This window comes from Callospermophilus lateralis, chromosome 3 (genome assembly GCF_048772815.1).
Source record: "Callospermophilus lateralis isolate mCalLat2 chromosome 3, mCalLat2.hap1, whole genome shotgun sequence".
NCBI classification, from domain to species: domain Eukaryota; kingdom Metazoa; phylum Chordata; class Mammalia; order Rodentia; family Sciuridae; genus Callospermophilus; species Callospermophilus lateralis.
The window spans coordinates 179,122,464-179,148,156 of NC_135307.1; the positions used below are offsets into that span (position 1 = coordinate 179,122,464).

Here is a 25,693-nt window from a genome sequence, read left to right on the forward strand (position 1 = left end):
ACATAGGTCAGTTATCGTCCGTTTTTGCTGAATGGAGTTGAGGCTCTAGGGCCACGCGGGAAGGAGGACTATTGACCAAACACTCATGGGAGCCAGCACATCTTCCCAGGGGGGACTTGCTCCATCCTCTTAAATTGAATCATTCTCCCCACATCAACAACTGGCCAGTGGCAAAGCTGGGATTCTTATCCCTTTGCCATCAGAGCCCATACTCTCTTCACTTCTCATGGATGTCAAAATCCTATTTCTTCAGGGGTTTGGTGTGTTTAAGGCAGGACTTCTATGTTCAGTTGCATAGGTTATACACTATAAAAAGGCACCAGTCTCGGGGAAGCAAAATTCCCTCTCCTTTGTCCGCCAAGAGGGTCCCCCTGTTTCTATTTGCCAAAGGCTGGTGTAGGCCCTGCACAGGACTAGGAGAGCAGCCAGCGAAGCTGGAAGAGAGCAAAGGGAAGCACGACTTGGGATGAGTCTGGGAGGCCATGATGAGTCTGGGAGGCCATGATGACTCTGAGTTTTGTCCCCAAAGATAGGGGAAGGCATCAGATCTTTGAGCACAAGAATGAGACAATCCGATTCCCATTTTTTGAAAGCCCCCTCTGGCTGCTGTGGAAAGAATAGCTGCAAGGTACAGAGACAGGACCCTGCTGCCTCCCCCACCCCAACCTGCTCCTGTGAATCTCTTGGAGGTAGTTGGAGCTCTCCTGCACCTCCCCTCTGCTCTCCGGAACACGTGGGCAGCTCTTGCCCCACTCTCTATACAACAAATGCAATTAGATCTTGGACCCGAAGACTGGGGAGTGGAACATGCTCTCCCGCGGGAACCTCTCTCCTGTGGCAGGAAATAATGGTCACTGCAGGTTTGGATTGTGGCATGTACCCCCATGTGCCCCAGGGGATCTGCCAAGCGGCCTCCAAACCCACGATTAGAGCAGCCCATCACTGCCTGCTCCACGTGCCTGCTAATGGGCATCGGGTTTCTTTGGGGGCGTTGACGGGGTTCTAAAGTTAGATGGTGGGGTTGGTTTTGCAACTCTGTGAACACACAAAAAGCCCCTGGACACTTTAAATGAGTGAATGTTATGGCATCTAAAATGTATGTCAATAAAGTTGCAAAAAAATTTTTAAAATGCTTCTAAAAGTGTCCACCCGGGATTGCCTGGAAGCTCATGGTCACAGCAGCTTCCTGATGAGCAAGCATCGCCCTCTTGCGGTTCCTTTTGGAAGTGCTGACTTATCAAATGTGAGGGGAGGTGCCCTCTAGTGGGAGGGAAGGGGAGAGCTCACAAGGACACTGACCCCAGGTTTGCCATGTTGCTGGACTCCATTAGTGGCGGTGATCAGCCCTGTCCTGCTTCCATCTCTTCGGGTTAATTATCCCATTTAATCCTCATGACAATCTCCAAGGGTAGTCAGGGTGGCTGTCATTCTCCAGAAGAGTCCATAGAGAGGTCACATGGCCTGCCCAGTAGCTCAGTTCAGTGTTCCAAATTCTAGTGATGGAGTCACTTGAACCTGGCTTCAAACATCAGCCCCCACAGGCTGCATGACCTACGTGAGCTACTTTCTTCCTCTGCAAAGGAAAGAGAAAATCTCAGTCTCAGATTTTTTTTTTTTTGGGGGGGGGTGGTTGTTGGTACATGCTATCGTCCCAGTTAGCATGTACCAACATGCTAAGGCTGAGGAAGGATCATGAGCCCAGGAATTCAAGCAATATAGCAAGACCCCACCTCAAAATAAAAATAAAATAAACTCTTGCCCTCCTCTTTGGCATGAGGTCACAGGAGGAATCACTGGTTCAGATGACAAGCTCGCAACTCAGTCATGAAGAGTGTGAGCTGTGTTCCCAGAATCCTCACTTGCAAACCCCAGCTCTGCTATTTCATGCTGTGTAACCTTGGGCAGTTCATTTGATTCTCTGGTCTTCAATTTTCTCAGCTGTAGAGCAAGCAGAAGAATAGTACCTACTGTTATGAGAAATCAAATGCATGGGAAATCTGTGGGACAGGAGTTGACAGGGATGATCTGAGTTAGCTCTAAATATTCATAAGCCCCATTCTTCTCACCTTACTCTAAGGATGATATCTGGCTTGTCACAACTGTATTCCCAAGCCTGCCACATAAATATGAATTTTTAAAGTGACCTAGGTGTTAGCCAGGCACAGTGACACTCGCCTGTAATCCCAGCGGCTCAGAAAGCTGAGGCAAGAGGATTGAAAGATCCAGGCCAATCTGGACAACGTAGGGAGAGCCTGTTATTTATTTATAAAAAATAAAAAGGGAGGGGGATTCAGCTCAGTGGGAAAGCACCCCCGGGTTCAATGCCTAGTGCTGTAAATATAAACAAAACAGTGACCTAGGAGTTGATTCCACATCGATGTGACCCAAAGCCTCTGTCAGGGACCCAGATATGCCCAGCGCTATCTGCCTGGACCAGCCTGGGTCGGGAATCAGGGCCCCACTGGTTATAGGACTGCTCTTCCTCACAGTTCAGTAACAATTTCTTCTTGCTGAGAAATTTCCATTTTAACAGAAGCTCCTTCGGGGCCCCAAAGCCATCAAAATTCAGTAAAATGAAACTAGTGCTGTGATTTCAGATGCTGCCAATTTCAGGGACAAAGAGCGGAAGGAGGAGGGAAGGAGCCTCAGGTTCCTTAACTTCTTTCTGGCATGAGGGGCTGTGGATCTGGGTGGCCAGCCCTGCTCGTGGGGTCTCCTAGCATCTCAGGTAGATGTCCACAACTTGCAAGCCTTGCCGGATTACCACTGGCGTTACTATTTATATTTTGCAAATCTACATGCCTCAAGGTCCCGAGCAGTGCCTGCATGTGAGCTTGGGTGCGAGTGTAGTTCTGCAGAGTCAAACCCCTAACCCCGAAGCAACATGCAGCGATCCATGCCACGGGTCTTCCTAGGATTATCATCTTCCAGCAAGAGCTCATGTTCTCAGGAATGTGGGCCCCATCTTAGAAAACTGCATTGAACTTGAAGCAGGGTTACAGAATCGCTGGGCTAGGAGGGAACCTGCTGCCCTGTCATCCCCAGTTCTAGAAGCAGCATCAGGCACACTAGAAATGCAGGAACCCTGTGAGTCCGAATTTGCATTTAAATAAGATCTCTGGGGGATTTGCTGCCACATCATACTTCCCCAGTCACAGTTCTAGTCCCGGCCCTCATTTGCACTGGGGGGACCAGGAGGAGCTGAGTTGTTCCCAGGTCTCACGGCCTGGCAGGAGCAGAGCCCTGAGAGGGACCCGGGCCTGCTTGTTCCCAGGCCTTGACATTGACTCGCCCTCCCTGACCTGCCCTTCCCTCCCACCTCAGCAAAACCTCCATGTGACCTTCCAGCTCCAGCCAGCGCCACCCTCTCCATGAAGCTGCCTCAGTGGCCCCAGGACCCTGGCAGAACACAGAGAGCTGTGTGTTCTGAATCCTGTCTTCAGCAGTCTACTGTCCCCGTGGGACTTTGGAAAAGTATTCCAAGCTGTCCCCGAGAGGAAGACACCTGCTGCTAAAGATCCCTAAGCCTGTTAATCAGAGTCCAGGCAGGACCCAAACCCAGCTCCAAGACTGGCTGGGGTTTGCATGAAGGGCTGATTGCAGAGCTGGGGACATGCACAGTAAAGAAACCTAGCAGGACAAGCACCCAGGCTCACAGCAGCCAGGGATCAGCAGGCACCCAGTGAAGGCAGGTGCCATGGGCCAGGGGTATGGGTGGGGCGGACACACAGCTGCACAGCTCTTTCCAGGACTCATCCAAGAGGAGAGATCAGAGAAGGTGCCCTGACCTCTGACCTCTTGTCATGCTGCAACTATGGATGAGGAAACTGAGTCATACAGGGCCCAAGGACACCCACGAGGGGAGTCAGAATTGCAAACTAGGCCATGGGCACCAGAGTCCACCAAGTTAGACATCAAGTTCATTCGTTCCCTCAACAATCACCTACTGTGTGCTGCTCGGCATTCCGGGCACTGCTGGTTCCAAATTCCAGATTTTCACCCAACACTTTTGTAGTCAGAAGAAACTGACCACCATCCTTAGCAAAAAAGCACCCTTCCTCCTGGCCACAGGAGGCGTTTCTATTGATGCCACCGGCCATTCTTATTTATTTATTTTAATTTTTTTTTTTAGTGTTTCACTTTTCATTTTCCTTTTTATTAGCATGTAACCATCTATGACAATGAGATTTGATGTTCCATGTTTGTGCATCCACACAATGTAACTATAATTCGGTCAATTTCATCCTGTTGATTTATTTATTTCATTTATTTGGTGCTGGGGATTGAACTTGACCACTGAGGTACATCCCCAGCCCTTTTTGTCGTTCAGTTTTGAGATGGGGTCTCACTAAGTGGCTAAGACTGGCCTTGAGTGTGAGATCTTCCTGCCTCAGCCTCCTAGTCCCTGGGATTACGGGCGCATGCCATGGTGCCTGGCATGACAGCTGTCCCTTTTGCAGACATGGATGGACAGCCTGGTAAGGGAAAGGACCCGGGCTTTGGCCAGCACTGGGGTCATGCTGCTCCCTGGGGCCTCTGCTGAGTCCTGGGTCACCAGCCACGGTCAGGCCCTGCGGGGGTGGAGGCCTGGCCTGGGCCTCAGGGGACATGGTGGGGCAGCGCTAAGGTCCAAAGGTCACTGCTGTGGGAAATTCCCAGCCCTGTAAGTGGCCTGCATCTAGGGACATCCTCAAACTGCCAGGAAGGACAATGACATTCCCACAAAGTCCCTACTCTCCAGGGGTCCTCTCTCATACTCTCGAGGCTAGAGGGGCCCACGGAGCCACCTGCTCTCTCCTGACATTTGACATGGGACAGCTGAGCCCCAAGGAGGAAGCCCTCTGCAGCCACACAGTGTCGTGGGACAGGGCTGGGCAGGGTGGCTTCCTCCCATAGGGCTGAGGTCCAGGGAGCAGGGGCCCCAAGGCACACCTGAGCCCTTTCCTGCTCCCAGGCCTCTGTCCTTGCTGGGTCAGGAACAGCTCCTCCAAGGCCAGCTCCTCCTCATCCTCAGGGACTCACTCTGCTTGGGCCCCACCCAGAGAGGCCCTCCCTAACCACCATCTTGGAGTGGCATCCTGCAGCCCTGGGCTCAGGTCCCTGCTGATGACAGTAGCCTGCAGGACTTCACCCTCAGAGCCTCCCTTTCTTCATCTGAAAATGAGACTGGAATCCCTACTTAGCAGGCTGCAGGAGAGATGAGAGGTGTGTGAGGCTTAACCTGCACATAGTAGGTGCTCAATGAGCATCCATGTCCTTCTGGCTCCTGCTGAGGGGGTGCAGAAGGCGCAGTCCAGGAGCAACCAGGCTGGTGGGATGGGGGTCAGGGAACAAAGGCCCCCACAAACCTCAGCCCCAGAGACAGAGGAGCAAGAGGCCCAGGTAGTTCCTTGTGCAGAACAGGGAAGGTTCTGATCCTGACCCCACGGCCTTCTGTGAGCCACTGGGAAGCCACTCTGTGACTCCACATTCAGTCTCAGACAGACACAAAGGCCTCCCAATCACAGGAAGAGGACAGACACCTCCCCTTTGGATGAAATGAGTGTCCGAGAATTTGTGGGTGTGTGTGTGTGTATTTTATATATATATATATATATGTTGTAGATGGACACAATATCTTTATTTATTCATTGTTATATAGTCCTGAGATTCAAATCCAGTGCCTCATGCATGCAAGGCAAGTGATTTACCACTGAGCTACAACCCCAGCCCCTGTGAGCATACTTCTAAGTGACCTCAATTACTAAAAGGCAGAAAGGGGTTAACACTCTGCTGGAAAAAGTGTAAAGGATTCTGGGACCTTTCTCTAACCCAAGGACACATGGGGGTAGTCATGGAAGACTTCCTGGTGGCAGAGGCAGAACAAAACTCACAAATATAGAGAATGCTAGGGCAAAACTCCAAAAATCAGATATAATCCCCAGTACACATTTTGTTTCCCAAAATAAAATCTCAATATCTTTACTCACTGCAAATGCAATATATGCTCAGCAAGAAGAGTTTTTAAATATCCATGATCTTACCCACCCAACCCCTCCTAGCTCCTCCCAGACTGATTTTGATCAAAGACACAGACCCTTACTATCTGGTGCCATTGGAAACTGATGGCTCAGGAACTTCTTTCCTTATCAAGAGATGCATGTATTTCTGCATTTAAATGGCTGGCTCATAATTCACACCACCAAGGCCCTTTCCTGGACACCTCAGGTTGGGTCTCACTCCCCCTGCCTATTGTCCCAACACTAGGCACCCAGTGCAGTGACCTGTTAGCACCTGACTTCATATGTACTGAGGGACGAGTTCAAAGGCGGGATTGCTGGGTCAGAGGGCACACGGCTGTTTAAAGAGGTTTTTTGTTGGTGGTGATTTTTGTGGGCTGGGGATTCGTGGTTAAAGATTCGCCAAGTTGCATTCCGGCAAGTAGCACACCGTGAGCTCCAAAAGCCTGTGCCCAGACAGGAAGCTCCCAGCGATTCTGAGTGAGCAGAGAGGCCCTCTGAGCCTTGGTCTCCGGGCCGGTACCTCCCAGCTTTCCCAGCGGACCTCTTAGGAGAGGGGCCGGGGGGAGTCAGGACCTCTGATGACGTGGGGTCCTGTGTGGGGAGGCCAGGCAGGGTCACCACTTGGGACCAGCCCCTGCCTGCTTCAACCCAAGCAGCAATAGCAGGCGTCTAAGCGTGACCGTGACCACAATGCTCCCACAGTGTCGCAACAGGTTCCAGTCCCTGTGCCTCCCTTTCCCGCTTGCACAAGCCCGCCCTCCCTCCGGAACCGCCCCTGGCCTTGGCTACTTAAGAGAGCCAGGCCCAGGCCACCTGTGACAGTCCCAGCTGACTCTGCTGAGAATCCAGGATGGCGGCCTTGGCCAGGGCCCTGCTGGCCGTGCTGCTGGGGATCCTGCTCACACCTGCCCCAGGGGCTCTGGGCACCAACCCGGGCCTGGTGGCCAGGATCACTGACAAAGGCCTGGAGTATGGTAAGAAGCTGCCTGGTGGCCGGAGCCAGTGCTCCCAACATCAGCCTGCCCAGGGCCCAGACTGCTCTGCCCCTCAGGTCGGGGGTTGGGGGAGGCCCTTCCCCGAGGTCAGGCAGCTCTGGCTGGGATTCTGGCCTGGCCACCTACCAGCTCTGTGACTTGGGCACATTACTTATATTAGCTGGGTTCCCCACCAGCAGATGGGGACCAAGATTTGTCAGATGGCAGTTACCTGTAGAGACTGGGGGCAGGGCTCCATGCGGCACTGGGTGGTGGTTGCTGGGCCTGTTTTATACTTAGCAATACCTTAAAGATGAGGCTTATTCAGGTATTTTACGAATATTATTTCATGATTTTAAAGAACAGGTAAAAGTAAGACTATGGTTTTAAAAGATGCTAAACAAAGCCTTGGAGTTATCCTGTATTTATACACCCCAACATATGGAATGTAGGGACGCCCCAAGGGTTTCTCTGTTACTTGGCACAGGGGGACTTCATAACCCGGAACTGTGACTAGTACTAAGAAGTTCATGTTTCTCCTCAGGGCAAGAGGGAGCCACTGAAGAGTTTAGAGCAGGGGAGGGAAGCAGGCAGACCAAGCCACTTCTTCTTTTTTTTTTTTTTTCCTGCCCACAGCGGCCAGAGAGGGGCTGGTGACCTTGCAGAAGAAGCTGCGTGAGACCAAACTGCCTGACTTCTTCGGGGACTTCAGGATCAAGCATGTGGGCCGTGGGCACTATGAGTTTCACAGGTGACGCTCTTCCTTCTCTGGAGCTCCTGGGTGGCTGGGGAGGTCTCTGGAGAGGGAGGGAGAAGGAACCCCAGGCTTGGACTGGGGGGGACCTCTTTGGGGCACACAATGGATAATTCTTCAAGGAGTTCCGAAGGAGAGGTCTTAACACGCCAAATATTAAAGAAAACCTACTGGCTGTGTGACCTCAGCCTCACTTTCCTTATCTGCAAAATGGGTCGATGCGGCTTCCCCCCCTTAGAGTGATAATCCAGGATCCAATAGCCCAGAAGGGAAACTAGACAAACGTTAAAAACAGCAGCCCGACTCCCACTGCTGCGTTTCGTCGATGGGGGCTGGTGTTGGGGTCGAGCCTTCCCGGGGTCAGCAGGCAGGAGCCGCTCGCGCTTGACAAGAGGCGCCAAGGGCTTTTTGAAAGATGCTCCATGGAGGGAGGGTGGTCAGACTGACTGCTTCATTCCTTTCTTCGTCCTTAAATTAAGTTTGTCAGCAAACATTTATTGAGCTCCTGTTATGCGCCAGGCAAGGAAGATGCATCTGACCCTTCTTCCCCCAGGATGGCCTCTTCCCAATCCTCAGTTCGATTCCCCCGCCTGGGTGGGTTGAGGAGGGGGTGCTGGGGAAGGAGCTGCAAGCCCAGGGGCTATGTCTATGGGCCCCACCCCAGACACTACCCCGGACCCTGAGATCCGTGAGGTCTAATGTGAGTAATGGCGTCTCTCCCTCTGGGTTCTAGTTGGTCCTCTGAGGGGGAGAATAAAATCTGTGTCTGTCCCTGAATGACAGAGGAGGGTGCTTGGCTTGGTCACACACCCCGTGCCTGGCACGGGCAGGTGCTCAGGAGACGGGAACCAGGTGCTTGTTGAAAGCAGGTCCCGCTGGTGGAGTCTCCTGGGGCCGGGAGGGAGCAAGTCCCTGGTGGGGCGGGGTCCAGGCCCAGCACTGACACCGCCCTCTGTGTCTCTCCCTGCAGCCTGGACATCCCCAGCTGTGAGCTGAGCGGCTCTGCTCTGAAGCCCCTGGCTGGCAGGGGCCTGAGTCTGACCATCTCCGACTCCTCCGTCCAGGTCCAGGGCAGGTGGAAGGTGCGCATGTCCTTCCTGTAAGTTGGCTCTGCGCCCAGGTCCTCGGGCCCTTCCCTGGGCCTTCAGCCGTTCTTGAATCCACAGTGTTCCTGGTTCATCAAAGGCCACTTAATGGACAGAGGGAGCCCACGCCCCAGAGTAGACAGGGGTTCAAACCCTGGCACTTGGAGGCATGGCCTCTGTCTCCTAAAGGGGCCAGGCCTGCCCCCTGGGGCCACGTGAACTTCCCACCAAGACCCCCAGACCCCTGAGGCAAGACCTCCAGGTGCGGCTGTATCTGGGGGGGTGTTCTAAGCCAACGTCCACAGCGGGGAGGAGGGAAGCCTGGCGGGGAAGGAAGTGGGCCTGGTCGGGGGTGTGTGATTGGGAAGGCAGCGGGTGGGGAGCCGCAGACACGCCCCCGAGTTACCCCAGCTCAGCCGCTTTACCCCATCTTCCTGTGCCATTAGGCAAGGCCATCTTCAGGGCCACCGACCCTTCCGCACTTTGATCAGTCCTCTGACCTCAGAGAAGCTTGGACAGAAGGTATATTGGCCACCAAGGGTCCAGGAGGAGCAGCCAGCGGGGCCCCCATAGAACGTTCTCAGGAAGTCCTAGATCCAGGAGTGGGCAGGCCTGTTCCTCAGGCCTCTCTCCTGGACTTGCAGATGGCACCGCTGTCAGGGCCCTCATGGTCTTTCCTCTGACCTCGAAGCCGGGGTCTTGATCTCCTCTTAGGAGGACCCCAGTCAGACTGGAGTAGAGCCCGGCCGGGGGCCTCTTAGCACAACATCTCTCTCACCAAATACAGTCACATTCTGAGCTACTGGGGTTCAGCACCTCCACGTGTGAATTTGGGAAGGACACAATTCAGGCCATAGCAGAAGAGCTGGCCATTCTCAGCCAGGTGACCTCGAGGAAAAAACCTCCCTGCCTTTCAACAGTTACTCCACGTTTCCCTGCCTCCGCCCCAGGGAACCCCCAACCTGCATGCTGTCCCCGGGAGTCTCCCTATTCCTTCAGCATATTTTTGAGGCTCACCCACAGCATAGCTTGCACTAGGCTTTGTTTTTTGGGTTTTGGGGTTTTGTTTTTTTATGATGAATGTGGTTCCATTGCAGGATTGGCCCCAGGTGGCTAAAGGCGGCTGAGAGTGGATGCCCACAACTTACTCAACCCGTTGCTACTCACGGGCCCTTGGGTTGTCCCTTCATTTCTTGTCGTCACCCATGATGCTTTGAAAGCGAGCTGCCCCGCTCATCCATCTGGGCAGGGAGAGCCACAAGATCAGGCTTAGAAGGGAAATTGCCAAAGAATAGGTGTGTCCGAATTAGGATCCATCCTGCTGGGTGTCTCGGGAAAGTGGTGCCCAGGTGCCCTCCCAACCCCAGTGGGAGACATCAGGCAGACATCTGCAGGGTCTGTCTCCCATGTCTTCACGGCACTAGGTAGTAAGACTTCACTTTTGGTCTCATAGGTGAACCCTGGCCTCATTGTTATGTTCCTATGCTTATTTGTCATTGAAAGTGCTATTCATCTCTTTGATTATTTACAATTTCTTTCAGTAGTCTCATCCTTTCCTTATTAACTTGTTCTTTGTCTATTATTGTCAGCTCTTGACTGTCCCATGATACGATTTTTTTTTTTACTTTGTATGTTGCATTTTTTATTCACTGAAGTTCTAATTTTCCATGCCTGTGAGTTTGTCGGTCATTTCCTTTATGGTTCAGTAGAGCTGGATCACGATAGAAATCTCTGTGTCCGTCCCTGACTATAAATACTGGCCCCGGGCTTTCTTCCAGATCTTCTACTTGTTAAATCTTTCTTGTTTATTATTCAATCTTAAATCTGTGCTCAGCTCCACTGATTTGGAGGGAAAAAATCGAGCTTTCTACTTCCTCTCCAAATGGTGGCCGAGCTTGGCCTGGAAACAGCCGTGGCTCCTCTCGTCTCTTCCAGGAAGATGGACGGCCACTTCAACGTGCATGTCAAGGGCATCACCATTTCCGTCACACTGCTCTTGGGCAGCGAGGACTTGGGAAGGCCCACAGTCACCACCTCCAGCTGCAACAGTCACATCCGTGATCTGGATGTGGACATCTCAGGAGATCTGAGGTAAGTCACCATCGGGACGCTGCCAGCTGGACCCCTGGTTACGGCTCACGCCCCATCCAGCCCCCAGCCCAGCCCTGAGAATGGAGAACCTCCAGGTGGGAGGCTCACCCAGCTCCGGGAATAATGCAGGGGCTTCCTGTTGCAAAGAACCGATGCAGATTCGAGCCAGGAGTGCTCTTGTGTGGTTTCTACGAACAACAACAACAACAACATAATTTAGGGAACTGTCAAGCAAATGAAATCTGGCTGTTAGTGGATAGTGAGGCTCTTGGCTAAAGAGGAGCATAAAAAATACCCAAGTCCACAGTCCAGGCATTTCCTCTCTCAGAGTCTCAGTTCACTTGCTCAGAATATTGTGGTTTCTTGAGACCACCCCCGCCCACCCACAATGCCAGCACCCCTGCCCACCCACACTACCACCAGCCACTGAACTTGATCATGGCACAGCTTGTAGCTAGAAAGCCAGATGCAGGGAGCCAGGAGGGGTGTGCCAGGACTCTGGGGCTCAGCAAGGCACAAGATGGGCAGGGCCTGGCTCCCCTGCCCCTGCTGCCCAGTGACCAATTGTGCACTGTGCTCTCCTGCCAGGTGGCTGCTGAAACTCTTCCATGACCAGATCGAGTCCAAGTTTCGAAAAATGTTGGAAACCAAGGTAAGCAGGTCAAGGCCACCAGATGCCTGCGGAGCCAGGCGAGGGCCATGGGTGTCCTCACAGGGCTCTGGCCCCAGCTGGGGCCATGGGGCCTTGTTTGGACATGCATGGGCCCATGGCCTGAAGGAGAATAAATGACTCATCCTAGTCCCAGAGCTGATATGTGGTAGAGCTGGGACCACACGCAGGTCTCTGAATTCCAAGTCCATTTGGTCAGGCCGAAAATGGTTACATGTTTGGCCAAGGGTGAAACAGAGAGGTAGGAGCAAGGAGACCCCAGCCCTCCCCCTGCTTGGCCTTGCTCACTGCCCCACACTGTCCTGCAGTCCCCAAAGTCAATAAGGAAGTCAACACAGTGCCTGAGGAGACCAGGCAGGTCTCTCAGAGAGCACTTAAACCAGGAAGAAAACGGCCCAGCCCTTGAGCACTTGTCCTGGATGGGGAGGCAGAGACACCAGGTCAGATTTTTCTGTTAAAAAAAATTATGTGAGTGGGGCTCAGTGGCACACGCCTGTGATCCCAGCTGCTCTGCAGGCTGAGGCAGGAGGATCATGAGTTCAAGGCCAGCCTGGGCAACTTAGCAAGACCCTGTCTCAAAATAAAATTTTAAAAGGGCTGGGGATATAATTCAGTGGTAAAGCACCTCCGGGTTCAATGGGCTCAATCTCTAATACTGAAGAAAAAAAAGAGTTCACTTCAGATTTCGTTAATTTTCAGTACCTCCAAACACTTTCACCTTAAAATCCCATTTCTGAAGTACTGCACACCAGAGCTATGCCTAAAACACAGCTTAGAGAAGGAGAAAAGATGAAGGAGGAAAGGGGAACACACACACACAAACATACACACACACACACACACACACACACACACACACACACACACACACCCTGCTGCAGGTCTAACCTCTGGTTTGGCTTTGAGCAGCCCCTAGTGGTTGAATCAGAAATGGCAGGCAGACCCCACACTGTGATATTTCTTTTCTAGTTCTGGGCTGTGGAGTCTAAGTGAACTTGAGAAATATGCCAGCCTCCTACTTAGGCCCCTGTTGCCATATTACTAACTTACACTCCCCAGTTGATGATGGTTATAATAATTATAAATAATATTATACAACAATAGTAATATGTTATGATTAATTATAATAGTTATCACAATAATAAGTAATATAATATTTTTTTGTAAATGAAAACAAGGAATGTGAAATATGTTATTGCATAAATATTTGCATTTATAAAATAATGGATGCTGTTTCTTGAGCCTGTGTTTTAGCCAGGAATAATGAACTAAACACTTGGGACATGCAGCCTCCTGGATCTTGACCTCAAATTTTTTCTTGCAGTACCAGAGAGTGAACCCAGGGGCACTTTACCACTGAGCTATATTACTAGTCCCTTTTTTATTTTTCATTTTGAGACCAGATCTTGCTAAATCACTGAGGCTGGCCTTGAACTTGCGACCCTCCTGCCTCAGCCTCCTGAGTCACTGGGAATAGAGGCAGGCACCACAACACCCAACTTTGACCTCCCCTTCTGAAGTCAGTGCCACTTTACACGTATGACAGTGGAGGCTCTGAGAGGCGGAGTAACTTGCCAGGTGATACCTGGCTCCCGGGAGGCTGGGCTAGGATCTCCCTGGGATGTGGAGCCCCCTCAGCCAAAGGCTTTGCAGGGGCTTGGGGGTGGGAAAGCTGGGGATCTCCCTGGACCCTGATCCTGAGGGTCCTTAGAAACCTCCTCCCAGGAGCCTGGTTGGGGACCAGGCTGATTCCCACCTCGGGGTGGGGCCTGGTTTCTGAACCAGCAGAGGCAAGAAGCATAGCAACTCTGTGTGATGCAGACTCACGGCCACTTCTCTCACCCCATCCCTGGGAAGCACTTGTGCTCTTCATATCCTGTGGGCAGGGACCCCAAAGCAAAGGGATTGAAGTAGAATTTGAACCTGAGCTTGTTCAACGCTGCTTCCTCAACCACCCGAACCCTGCCTCCCCAGGAACCCCTCCTGTGCACATGGGACAGAGGCCCCCATGCCTCTCCTCTTCAATCCTTCAGGTTCCTGAAGGAGGGGGCACCCAGGCTCAGGGTTTGGGGGCTAGTCTGATGGAAGGCTGTCCAAGGTGAACAAGGGAAGAGCCACCCCAGGTGAGGCCTGGTTCCCAGCAGTCCTGCAGGAACCCTCCCACCACCCTTTCTCTGCTTTCTGGCAGCTCCCCGCGCCCCCCCCCCCACCCCCGTAACCTCTTCTCCAGAAACGGGGGCAGTTGCAAAGGGAAGTTAGGATATAACCTCACACCTGGCTTAGTGACACACACCTATAATCCCAGCAACTAGGGAGGCTGAGGCAGGAGGATCACAAGTTCGAGGCCAGCCTCAGCAACTCAATGAGATCCTTCCTCAAAATAAAAAATAAAAAGGTCTAGAGATCAGTGGTAAAGTGCCCTGGGTTCAATCCCTAGTATAAAAAAAAAAAAAAAAAAAAACCCACAACCCTACATTACCTCGTTATCCATACATTTATGTGCAGGGCCGTTTTAGCTGCTCTCTAGGTCTGCTACTAAATTCTGATTTCTCAGAGGCCAGAGCCTCCCAAGGGGGGGAAAATGTCCTCAATAAGGGAGTTTCCAGCAGCATCTCCAGCCCGTGTCCTCCCCTCACTCAGATGTCTTGCACTGGGCACAGGCCTTAAACAGTCCAGCTGGGCCCTCTGGAGTCCCCAAGGACCTGCATTATTTTTTTATCATTCATCTTTCCTCAGTGCCTGGCGCATGATCAGCACTTTTTTAATACTTGCAGAGTGAATGATCGCTGTGCAAACTCGTGAAACAATGTTTCCAAAGCCATGAGAACAGGGGACCGCAGCTGGAAACACTCAGGCTGCTTCTACCCAATTTTACTTATTTATTCTTTATTTTTCAGATTTGCAGTATGATTGATAAATCAGTGACCTCCGACCTACAGCCTTATCTCCAAACTCTGCCAGGTAGGGCACCTCACCCGCTCCTGGGACACTCTATTCCTGCTCATTTTTATAAAAGCACATGGGTATATCATAAAACCTTAAATAGGACAGAAGTATAGAAAGTAACAAAAATCTCTTTTTCTCCCCAATTTACCTTCCAAGAGATTATATATATATATTTGCATGTACAAATATAAGTATACATAAGCATATGAACATGCATTTCTATGTTCCTTTTTGTTCATGAATATGTGTAAGTGCATCCTTATGAATCTGTATCTGCTACTGTATACCGAATACACTTTGTTCTCTACCCTAGTTCTTTTTAAATTTATGTATTTTGGAGAGCCTTCTCTATCAGTATACATAAATTGAAATTGCTTTTTAAAACTTTTTTTGTTATTGGGGAAGGATACCAGCGATGGAACCCAGGGGCACTTAACGACTAAGCCACATCCTTAGACCTTTTTTAAAAATTTTTATTAATAAAAATGAGCAGGGCCTCACTGAGTTGCTAAGTTGCTGAGGCTGGCTTTGAACTCACGATCCTCCCATCTCAGCTTCCCAAGCCACTGGGATTACAGGTGTGCACCATTGCACCCAGCTCTTTTGAAAACTTTAATGGTAGTATATGCATAGAAAAGAGTGCTCTATTCTGTAAGTGTGCAGCTTACAGAATTTGCACATGCTGAGCACTCAGGCATCCAGTTCCCAGACAGAACACACCTGGTCTTCCAGAGCCCCTCCGCGTCCCCTTCATTTACTACCCAGCTCACAAGGGTAAGCACTATCCCACCTTCTACCTGCAAAGAATAGTTTTGCACTCAGGGCGGGAATGGAATCATACCATGTTTTGAGTCTTTCTCCAAATCTCTCTTTGCTCATCTTTCAAGTATGAGGTCAGGCCACGTGGCTGCCTACGGTGTAGCTGGTTGGTTCTTCTTGCTGGGTCATGCCACCAGGAGGCCGTCCCTTCATTCATTCATCCACTCGGATGCGACGCCATGGGGAACCACTATTTTAGATGGTTGTTAGTTGTATTGCTACAAAAGGTCTAGTACATTTGCGTGTCTTTGGGTACATGCCTCAGAGTGAAATTGCAGGCCACTGTGGTGTGTGTAGGTTCGGCATTATAAGATCCTGCCAAAGAATTTTCTGGACTTTTCCATTTTTTATTGTTTTTAATAGCTGTGTAGTACTCCATCCTGTGGCTGCGCCCTGATTTAAAGATCCCAGAAAATGGACATTTGGGGTTCTTCCATCCATTACCAATATCAGCAGGGCTGCAGGGGCACCCAGGATATGCCTCTCTGCCCACATGGAGGTGTATCTGCAGAATAATTGGCTCCATGAAGAGACCCCAGATCCCAGGTGCAATGTGAATTTTGGAGGGTCGGCCAGCCAAGCGTCTGAGATGTTCCTGGTGCTGTGGCCCCAGGTCCTCGTGCAGTACTTGTTGACACCCTCTTCCCTGAGGCCCAGGGTGCACAGTGACCTGAGAAGGGACATTCATTCCCCCAGGGCTTTGGAGGGGAGCGTCTGGGCCTCTGGACCCGCTCAGCCTTCCTGGTTGTGTAGCTCAGCGTGAAGCTCCAGGGCCAGGCTGGGCTCCTCCTGGGCACTGTGTCGGCCCTGGGCTGAGCCTCACACCCTCACCATGGCTGACCCACCAGAGAGACAAGACCCACTTGTCGTCTTTAGGAAGAGGTTGTGTGCCCCCAGCTGGGTGGAAGGGCAGGGCCCTGGAGAAAGTCACAGAGCGGGCCAGAGCCCTGCCCTTTCCCCACCAGTCAAAGGCCACGGCTGGCCCCTAATGCTGCCCCTCTCGGGTTCACAGTCATGGCAGAGATTGACAGCTTCGCAGGGGTCGACTACAGTTTAACGGAGGCCCCTCGGGCAACCGCCAACATGCTGGATATGATGTTTAAGGTGAGGCCCTTGGAGCAGGGCCCTGGGTGAGTCCAACCCCAGGGAAGCTTGCCTGGGGATCGGCCGGGTCCTGGGCCACCTTCCTCCTACCTTCAGATCTGTCTCCTCTCCCCACTGCAGGGAGGCCGGGCAACATGGAGCAGTGGCGAGTGTTCCCAGGGCTAGGAGACTCCCAGGTGTCTCACATCCTTAGTTCCTAATGAGTCCTCTCCTCCTTCTTCCCCTCCTTTCCCTTCCGGCCCTGCAGAAAGGCTGGGTCAGAGCTGGCCCCAGGAGGGCCGTCCACTACGTCCTGTGGGCTCATAAACCAAAGCTTTAGGGGAGACCCCTCACTTGGCCCCGAGGAAGACGTCTCAGTGGGCAGTGTCAGCACCGTCTCGTGCTGGTGGTTCTCTGGCCCCCACGTCCAGTGCTCCCACGTCCCTGGGCTTTGGGAAGTCCAGTTGGAACCTCTCTCTCTCTCTCTCTCTCTCCCCAGGGTGAAGTTTTCCATCTTAATCACCGCTCTGCAGTTCCCTTCCTTGCCCCGGTCATCAGTGTTCCTGAGGACCACGACCGAATGCTCTACTTTGCCGTCTCTAATTATGTCTTCAACACCGCCAGCCGGGTGTACTACCAAGCAGGGCACCTGAACTTCTCCATCACAGATGACATGGTGAGGACGGTGACAGAAACACGTTCTCCGGTGACAATGTAACTTATTCTTCCTTCCTTTCTGCCCCTATTTACATCAGTAAAACAGTAAGTTATATAACTAAAAGATCGAGGCCAGGAAAAAAAAAAAAGTAAGTTAGCACAAGTTCCCTGTATTACTTTGGCTGCCAGGAAGCTCTAATCCAAAGTTCTTTCTCCCTTATACCAACTATAGAAGACTTTGCAGTCTATCTAGTACTTTTCTCTTAGTCTAGACCTGTTCTAGTTTATATTTTTTCTCATCTTGATGATGCATGGAGGTTTATTAAAAACATGTTTGTGAATGAAGCAGAACAATAGATACCCTGATAAAGGCATTAGGTCACACAGAAAATGAAATAAAGACCAAGTGAAACATAAAGCACAATTAGGAAGATACTGTGCCCACTCATTGATTTTTTTTAATCACAAATCTAAGAGCTTCCTTGTAGCCAAAGTGAAAAGGGTACATGATTTAGTGATCTAAGTCTTCCTGATACCTCTAAAACAACTGTCTCCAATGGGGCTTTGTATAAGGGAGACTCAATTTTATAGTGAATCATATCTTTTTTTCTGGGACTCAGAAGGCTGTTTCTTGCAGCACTTTATAAAAGTTAGAGATCTCATGAATGTCAGGGTGATGGGAAAAACACAGTGTGCTACAACCCGGATGATTCAGTTTACCCTGTTGTACAGGGGGACCGTCTGCTGAATGGATGGGGCGACTTAGTCCTCGGGATGATTCCTCATAGCATTGACCCTCTGTGGTCACGTCTCATTCGCCCTCCCCACCATTTCCTGGAGCACTTACTATGTGCTCTGCCCTCCCAGGGGACCAAAGGCCGGGGTGACTATAATGCCTATTTTTCAGAAGAAGGCATCAAAGCTCCCCAAACTTCTCTGTCTCTTTGCTGCAGATCCCACCTGACTCCGTCATCCGACTGACCACCAAGTCCTTCCGTGCCTTCCTCCCTCTGGTAAGGGTCCCTTGGCCCTCTGTGGGTACGTGCTAAACTTCCAAGGTTTCTCTTCAAAGCCTGCACCTCCCTCTCAGCTTGGCCGAGATTCGGAAGGTTGGGGAGCTGCAGGCTGCAGGGCTCTTGCCAGAGCCCAAGTGACAGGCCTGAGGCCCATGTCTCCTGGGGCCATGCAGAGTGTCCCATCTTAGAATCCAAGGAGTGCTGGTGTGTTCTATAAAGGGCGCCCTAATTAGCAACGCCTAACAACTCTAGAGGGCTTACTTGGGGTCAGGGATGTTTGCGGCACTTTAAAAATTATTTTTTGAATGAGAAATGAATTCTCATGATTCAACATTCAAGAGATACAATAGAATGAAAAAGTCTCCCAATTACCTCTGTCCCTTGGCACCCAGGTCTCATCTTGAGTTTACTAAGAGGGTCAGATGTGTATCTCCTTCTTCAATATCCTATGTGTACAACATTAAATGTGTGTGTCTTTTTCTCCATTATTTTTACACAGATGGGACTCAGAAGGCTGTTTCTTGCAGCACTTTATAAAAGTTAGAGCCTGCCTTTCTGTACCAACCTCAGCTTTATGTGACTGTACTCTGCACGCCTATTTTCTTCTCTTGACATCATCTTCTAATTCTGCCCCCCAGATAGGCAAGCTGTACCCCAACATGGACTTGGAGCTCCAGGGAGCCCTGCTTCGGGCCCCACTCCTGACCTTCAGCCCTGGGAATCTCTCCTTGGCCCCCCAGCTGGGAATCGATGGCTTTGTGCTCCTGCCTAACTCTCTCAAGCAGTTTGTCTTCCGGCTCGGTGTGGTAAGGTTCCGAGTCTTTGCAAATGCTGTTCCTGTTTCCTGAATTCTTGTCCCCCATTCACCATCTGGCTAATTCCTCCAGGTCTCAGTGTACTTCCCCAGAGAGGTCTATCTTGTCGGTGCTAACCCCACTCTATCTTACCTTTTGCCATTTTTTTTCCTGTAGCACCCCATTATTTTTCTTCACAATGTTTATTATCAAGATATTTATATATTTATTTGCATATATATTTGTTTCATGTAAGTGTAGGAAGGTTTGGGGGCCTTCCTCCTATTTGCTCTGCTCTGTAGCTGTAGCTGACACCTAAAGACTACATTTCCCAGGGGCCCTTGCACTTTGACGTCTAGTTATATCAGCCAATGGGAGACAGGATCAGGAGAAGGCGGGAGGAAGAATCAAGCCAGACTTTATTTTCCCCCTCTCTTTGCCTTGGGCGGAACCTGCAGGGACCACCCTCGGGGTGGTGGCTCTCCTAATCCCAGCTCCACCCTCTCTCCCTCTAATCTGGGGTGGAGGCAGCCTCCTGGCTCTGTTTATCTCTGAGCAGCCTCACCAACTCATTTCAGCCTTTGGCCATTCCACACTTGTATAGCCACTGCTTTGCATTAAATTCTCTCTACATGAAACATTGAGAGAGTTTTTTTCTTTTGTGATGGACCCCGTCTAATAGAGAAGGGGTTCTGAGTTCTTTGAGGACCCTGCTCACCAGACAGAGAACTTGGCTCTCTTGTTTCAGGTTTGAAACTCAACAAGTCAGATCTCTGCAAGGGGGTAATTCTTCTCAGGGGGTCCGTCTGCAAGCTGAGAGTGCTGTTATTGCTGTGAAAATTGTTCTTGTTGTTCATATATCTTAAGATCAAATATAATTTATTATTATTATGACGACAGCTGACTCATAGCAGGGAGGTAGCTGGTAACGATCCTTTTTAGAGCTCTCCAGGGATACACATGCTAAGCCTTCTTGGTAGTCTACTCAAGGTTTAACGGCTGCTATAGTCAGCAATTTTAAGTAAAAAAAATTCAAGTCCAAGTCCAAACATTTATTGAGCACTTACCATGTGCCCCTGGGGTCTACGGTCGGTCTATGGGCAGGTTTCCTGCTTGGACTCCCTGAGCTGTTGGTTGAAGGCAATACTGGCTCTGGTCACTGTCCTGACAACTGCCATCATTTAGAACTGGTTTCTTCCCTGGCTTTTCTAGACCACTAATATATCCGCCACCTTGGCCTTCAATACCAGCAAGATCACTGGGCTCCTGACCCCAGGAAGGTAAATCAGCCTCCTCCTGCCCACAGGGATGCTGGGCCCGGCTCCCTCTGACACCTTAGCTGCTCCTCTGTGGCTGGGAGTAGGGGGTGTGGGGGGTGATTCTCTCCTGTCAATGTTGGGGAACCATTTGGGGAGGAAATTTAAATTTTATTCCAATTGGCCTAATTCCTTTGTCATGCTGAGCCTGCCACCCCCCCATACATTTCAAATTTCTAAATGATTTACTTTAGGAATTTAGAAATCTAAATGATTTTTTTCTTAATGAATAGACGCCAGTTGTATTAATTTCCTGAGCTGATAAAGATGGAGCTCTTTCCCTCCACCCCACCTCCCTCTGTCTTCCCCCTATTGTTGTGTCATTGTTTTTTAGATACTTAATTACCTTTTCACCCCCATCCTCAGCTAGTTCCTCCTCCTCTCTGGGACCCCCGTATTGCCTAGGTTCCCATGGGCACCACGCCCATATCTATGAGTCTTCTCTGATTTGTTACAGGGTACAAGTGGAACTGAAAGAATCCAAACTTGGATTCTTCAATGTAAGTTATTAAGGTTTTTATTTATGACATGGTTAGGATTACTAATTATTAATTATTATTAATTTATTATTAGTTATTAGTTATTGTTATTAATTATTAATTATATATTATTAGTTATTAATTATTCTTCCATGTAAGTTATTAATGTTTTTATTTATGACATGGTTAGGATACTAAGCAATTGCTGTGGCACCTTTCATCAGAAATAGAAAAAGAGAAGAGCAGATCTCGGCCCTAGGGAAGCATTGAACTTCTCAAGAACACAAGACATAGCAACAAGAATGGTTACATCCCAATATAAGATAATGAATAATTAAGTTATCTGTTGGACACAATTACTTTATTGCGAGGGAAAGAAAGCCCCACCTGTATTAAGCACAGAAGAATAACCAATAGGGTCATGTTACTAAAAAACAAATCACAACAATAACAATGAAAACCCAAGGCAGGAGGTTTCAGGCATAGATGGATCCAGGTGCTCAAATTAGTGACCACTTCATCCCTGCTCTCCTTCCCCCACTTTCCCTAAGCACTTACAAATTGGAAGCAAACACAGACTGGGGAGGGATGTTGCTCCTGGGGTTCCAAGAATGACTCCTTTCAGAGAATTGAGGGTGAGGTAATGATACTCTGGGGGTGTATATACACACACCATGTTAAAATGTCCTATGAAGTGAAGCATTCACATGTAAAGACGCAGAGTCATCCTAATGTGTTCAGAAAAAAAAAGTATAAAGAGCAACAACCATCACCCCAGATCAATTTAGATTCAAATCCAGACCCAGCTCTACAGTTTCTAAGTCACTTTCATTCTGTGGGCCTCAATTTCCTTATCTGTGAAATGGGAAGGTTAATAGGAACTTCCTGGGGGTTCTTGTGAAGACTGAATCAGATACTTACTTATAAAGCTCTGAACCCTGTTCCTGGCGTATAGTGAGTATGTCAAAGTGGTGTGTCCTAATTTTTGTAGAGAAGCCCAGTTTGGGTTTACTTAATTTTTAAAAATTTCACAAGTAATTCAGGAAGATATTCTCACTTAAAAAAAAAAGTTAAATACTAAAGATAATGCTTGGTGCTCTTCCTACGCACAGTGACCCACAGCCTCTCAAATTTTTTCTATTTGTTTGCTTACCTATAAATGTACGTCTCAAAATGGTTATAACTTGCAAAATAGCAGCAAGATGTAGGCATTCATCTGCAAACTGCGTTTTTCAAACCTTTCGCCCTGTGGGCAACCACAGCCAGCCCTGGGTGGCTGTGAGACTGTGTACTGGGGGCCCCTGGCCCGCGTGGTCACGGTGCACCTCTCCTGTTCTCCACCAGGTGGAGATGATGGAGGCGCTGCTCAACTACTACATCCAGGGGACTCTCTACCCCAAGGTCAATGGTAAGAATCCAGACCCATTTTTCCCAAGTCGATAGTGGACAGTGCTTGGAGCGGAAAGAGAGTTGGACTTGGAGTTGGGAACCAGGGCTCCCGCTGCGTGACCTTGGAAAGTCTCTCGTCTGAGCTTCAGTGGCATGTTGATGCTGGCGACAGCCCCTCCAGGCTCTGTTGGGGCTGGAGCTGCGACATCTCCTTGGTGCTCCTCCTGAGAGAGCAGGAAGTGCCCCTCCCCTCCTGCGGTGAAGATTGAGGACCAACTTGGTCCTCAAGTTCATAGACGAGGGCACCAGGTAGGGCACCAGGCAGGCACATTTCCCAGTCACCCACGTCCATAGTAAAAATAAATAAAGCACAAAGTCCCAAACCCTGATTCCCTGAGATATTACTTTATTTGGCTGCAACGTAAAGCAGGATGGGTGGAGGGCAGAGAGTAGTTACCACTTGCTCTACCTGCCACCCCAAACCTGCTACTTCCTCCAGAGGGCTCCATGACTATTGGCTTAGGTTCCCCTGCCAGCCTTCCAAAGTTCAAATCCCAGTTCTGCCACTTCCTAGCTGTGTGACCTAGGACAAGTTACTGGATCACTCTGTGCCACAGTTTCCTTATGTGTGAAATGGAAATAATAATCATATCTTCCTCATAGTCCTAAGTGGGAATACTTAGTATTGTGTATAGAATTTGCAGAGAGTGGCCTGGGGTTGTGGCTCAGTGGTAGAGTGCTCGCCTAGCATGCGTGAGGCACAGGGTTCTATCCTCAGCACCACCTAAAAATAATATAAATGTATTGTGTTCACCTACAAAATTCTTCCGTTAAAAAAAAAAGTCCATCACTGTATCTATTAACTCATCCTTTTGATATTGTCCTTGCCTGCAGATAAGCTGGCTGAAGGCTTCCCCCTCCCTCTGCCAAGGCATATTCAGCTCCATGACCTCCTTCTCCAGATTCACAAGGTCAGTGGGTTCAAGGGGGCTCTGAGGACTTGGGGGTGGAAGTTGGTTAGCCCGCCAAATTTGGAGACCATAACTCAGTGGAATCCAGCACGGACCTGCATGCTCCAGGATCTTTCAGTGTGTCATGAGGCCATCCATGTGTCCTTTAGAAGTGGCCCCTCTGCCGGAGCAGGAGACACTTGATGAAGCCTGGGTTTCCACTTTGAAACTACTGCAAGTCTTAGACTTGCCAACAGTCAGGGTCTGAAGGCCATGGGTAAATTGTAATGCATTCCTTTTTATTTGTTTGTATATTTTGTGGTACTGGGGATTGAACCCAGGGGCACTTTACCCCCAAGTTACAGCCCCAGCTTTTATTATTTATTTATTTTTAATTTTTGAGATAGGATCTTGCGAGATTGCCCGGGCTGGCCTAGAACTTGCAATCTTCCTGTCTCAGCCTCCCAAGTTGCTGGGATTACAGTGTGCGCCACCATGCCCAGCTAATTACATCTGAATTCTTAAGTGAAAGAGCTGTATTATAAATATGTATTTGGTGTGTCCCCATTTTAAACCTATAACTTTTTTTTTTTTTTTTTTGGTGGTGATGCTGGGGAATCCAACTCAGGGCCTCTGCATGCTGGGAAAGGTCTCTGAAACTGAGCCACGTCCCCAGCCCACCTTGTGAACATTTTAAAAAACATTTTAAAATTTTTCCATAAGGCCATTGCTCCACCACAAACACAGTTTGGATTTTGGTGTGCGTCTCTCCAGTCCTTCACCTCTGCCAAGGCTTTTCTTAAAGTTTTTGTTTGTTTTGGACACCTGTATTGCTAACACTCATATCTGCCTTTAATTCATTATTTATTTTAACTTAACGTCACCCCTTAGGTATGTTCTATGATCAAACCTAGTTTTCAGCTCCTGCTGATAAATAGCTGTGTATAATCTCACCCTGAAGATGGACCATAATTGACTTAACTATTTTAATACCAAGAATTAAGCCTGATTTTTCACTACCCTGGCCAGGAATCTAAGGGTTCATGAATCCACCCAGATTTCAGGCCATCTCTCTAGAACAGCACTTCCAGGGTGAGAGGACTCCACTGGCCGACATGTGGGCGTTACGGGACATTGGAGACATGCTGCATGGCTGCTTGGTCCATGGTCAGCGTCCCCAAAATAATAGCTATTAAAGGGAATGAAGGTCAGGGGTGGTTGGGAATGCAAATGCTGGCCAGCTGTTGTATTTGTAAAACAAACGTTCAGAGCCCTTTTGAGTCTCAGGATACTTAACCCTCAACCACTGTTGAGTGTCCACAAGTGAAATTTAGATCATTGCTCAAAACAAAGTCAGAGTGACCATTCACACAGTTGGTCTCATTTATCTCTTCTATAAAATGGGGTGTAACCCAGGCCTTCCTGGGTAGAGGCCAATGTTTGGCACATGGGAAGTGATCAGAGGATTTGTTATATATTATCATTGAAATCCTGAGGTCACCTGTGTTCATTTTCCAGCCACCCAAGGCAGAAGTTGGATCACTCTGGAAAGAATGAAACTTTGCCTTGAGTTCTGAGTCCCCACCCCCTCTGACTGATTTAAGAGCAGGAGAGTAAATCCCAGCAGCTCACAATTTTGTGTTCTCCACCAAAGAGAAAAAAAAATTTAGGTGACACAAAGGACATTTATGAGACCTTCCAGGAGTACACAGCTTGGGAAATGACAGGCAGATCGCTACTTGGAGAAGTTAGCTGGCAAACGCAGTGCTTTATGGAGACCTTGGGGAGCCACGCACTCCCGCGATTTATGCAGTGACCTGGTTTCTGGCAGAGCCTGTGTTTCCCGCGCCAGGGGCCCTCTTTATGTAGCAGGTGCATCTTTTTGGAGTAGAAGATGCTCTTTACCATCCCAGGCCGCCTTGTTTCCCTCTAGGACTTCCTGTTCTTGGGTGCCAATGTCCAGTATATGAGAGTTTGAGGACAAGAAGGAAGATGGGTCTCAGAGGCCACAGCTGGACCCGCCAGGCACATTTCCAGATGTGCAGCACGTCTCCGGAGATTCCTGAAGGATGAGGACATTTCCATTCTCAGCTCTGGGGGTCCCTGCCCCCTGCTTCCTCTTTGCCAGGTGCTCCCACACCCTCTGACTCCAGATGACTTTCTCCTCTGGGTGGACCACCCTCCCCACGGACCTGTGGTATCTTTAAGAGCAGGCATTGCTGGGCGCCGTGGCACACGCCTGTAATCCCAGCAGCTCAGGAGGCTGAGGCAGGAGGATCTCAAGTTCAAAAGCCAGCCTCAGCAAAAGCTAAGTGCTAAGCAACTCAGTGAGACCCTGTCTCTAAATAAAATACAAAATAGGGCTGGGGGTGTGGCTCAGTGGTCAAGTATCCTGAGTTCAGTCCCCGGTACCCCCCTAAAAAAGAGGAGCAGGCACTGTTTTTTGTACCCCATCTGATCCCTGTATCTAGTGGAACGCTAGCACTTTGTAAGTCCTCAATAAATATTTATTGAGTGGTTCAATGAAGACGTTCTGACGAGGATTACTTCACTGCTCACCCTGTTCTGGCTCCAGGGGTCTTTGGCTGGTCAGCCCCTGGGTGGTATCCACAGCTAGACCTCGGACACGCTCCCCTTTCTCAGAGGCCACTGCTGGAGAGGCGTCAGT

The 25,693-nt window shown here is 49.7% G+C and overlaps 1 protein-coding gene across 2 annotated transcripts; it reads left to right on the forward strand.

Annotated features, from left to right (window-relative positions):
- Positions 1 to 6,844: 6,844 nt before the first annotated feature.
- Lbp (lipopolysaccharide binding protein) lies at positions 6,845 to 25,472 on the forward strand. 2 transcript variants are annotated; one of them, XM_076849084.1, is made up of 15 exons: positions 6,845 to 6,976; positions 7,613 to 7,727; positions 8,701 to 8,829; positions 10,751 to 10,906; positions 11,495 to 11,558; positions 14,474 to 14,537; positions 16,354 to 16,445; positions 16,924 to 17,100; positions 18,035 to 18,094; positions 18,736 to 18,903; positions 20,104 to 20,171; positions 20,665 to 20,707; positions 22,031 to 22,094; positions 22,970 to 23,046; positions 24,959 to 25,472. In XM_076849084.1, the coding sequence occupies exons 1-15, from the start codon at positions 6,853 to 6,855 to the stop codon at positions 25,001 to 25,003; spliced, it is 1,446 nt and encodes a 481-aa protein (XP_076705199.1). In that variant the 5' UTR covers positions 6,845 to 6,852; the 3' UTR covers positions 25,004 to 25,472. The 2 variants fall into 2 exon arrangements, with proteins under 2 accessions (XP_076705199.1, XP_076705200.1); XM_076849085.1 differs by lacking the exons at positions 20,104 to 20,171; positions 20,665 to 20,707.
- Positions 25,473 to 25,693: the final 221 nt, after the last annotated feature.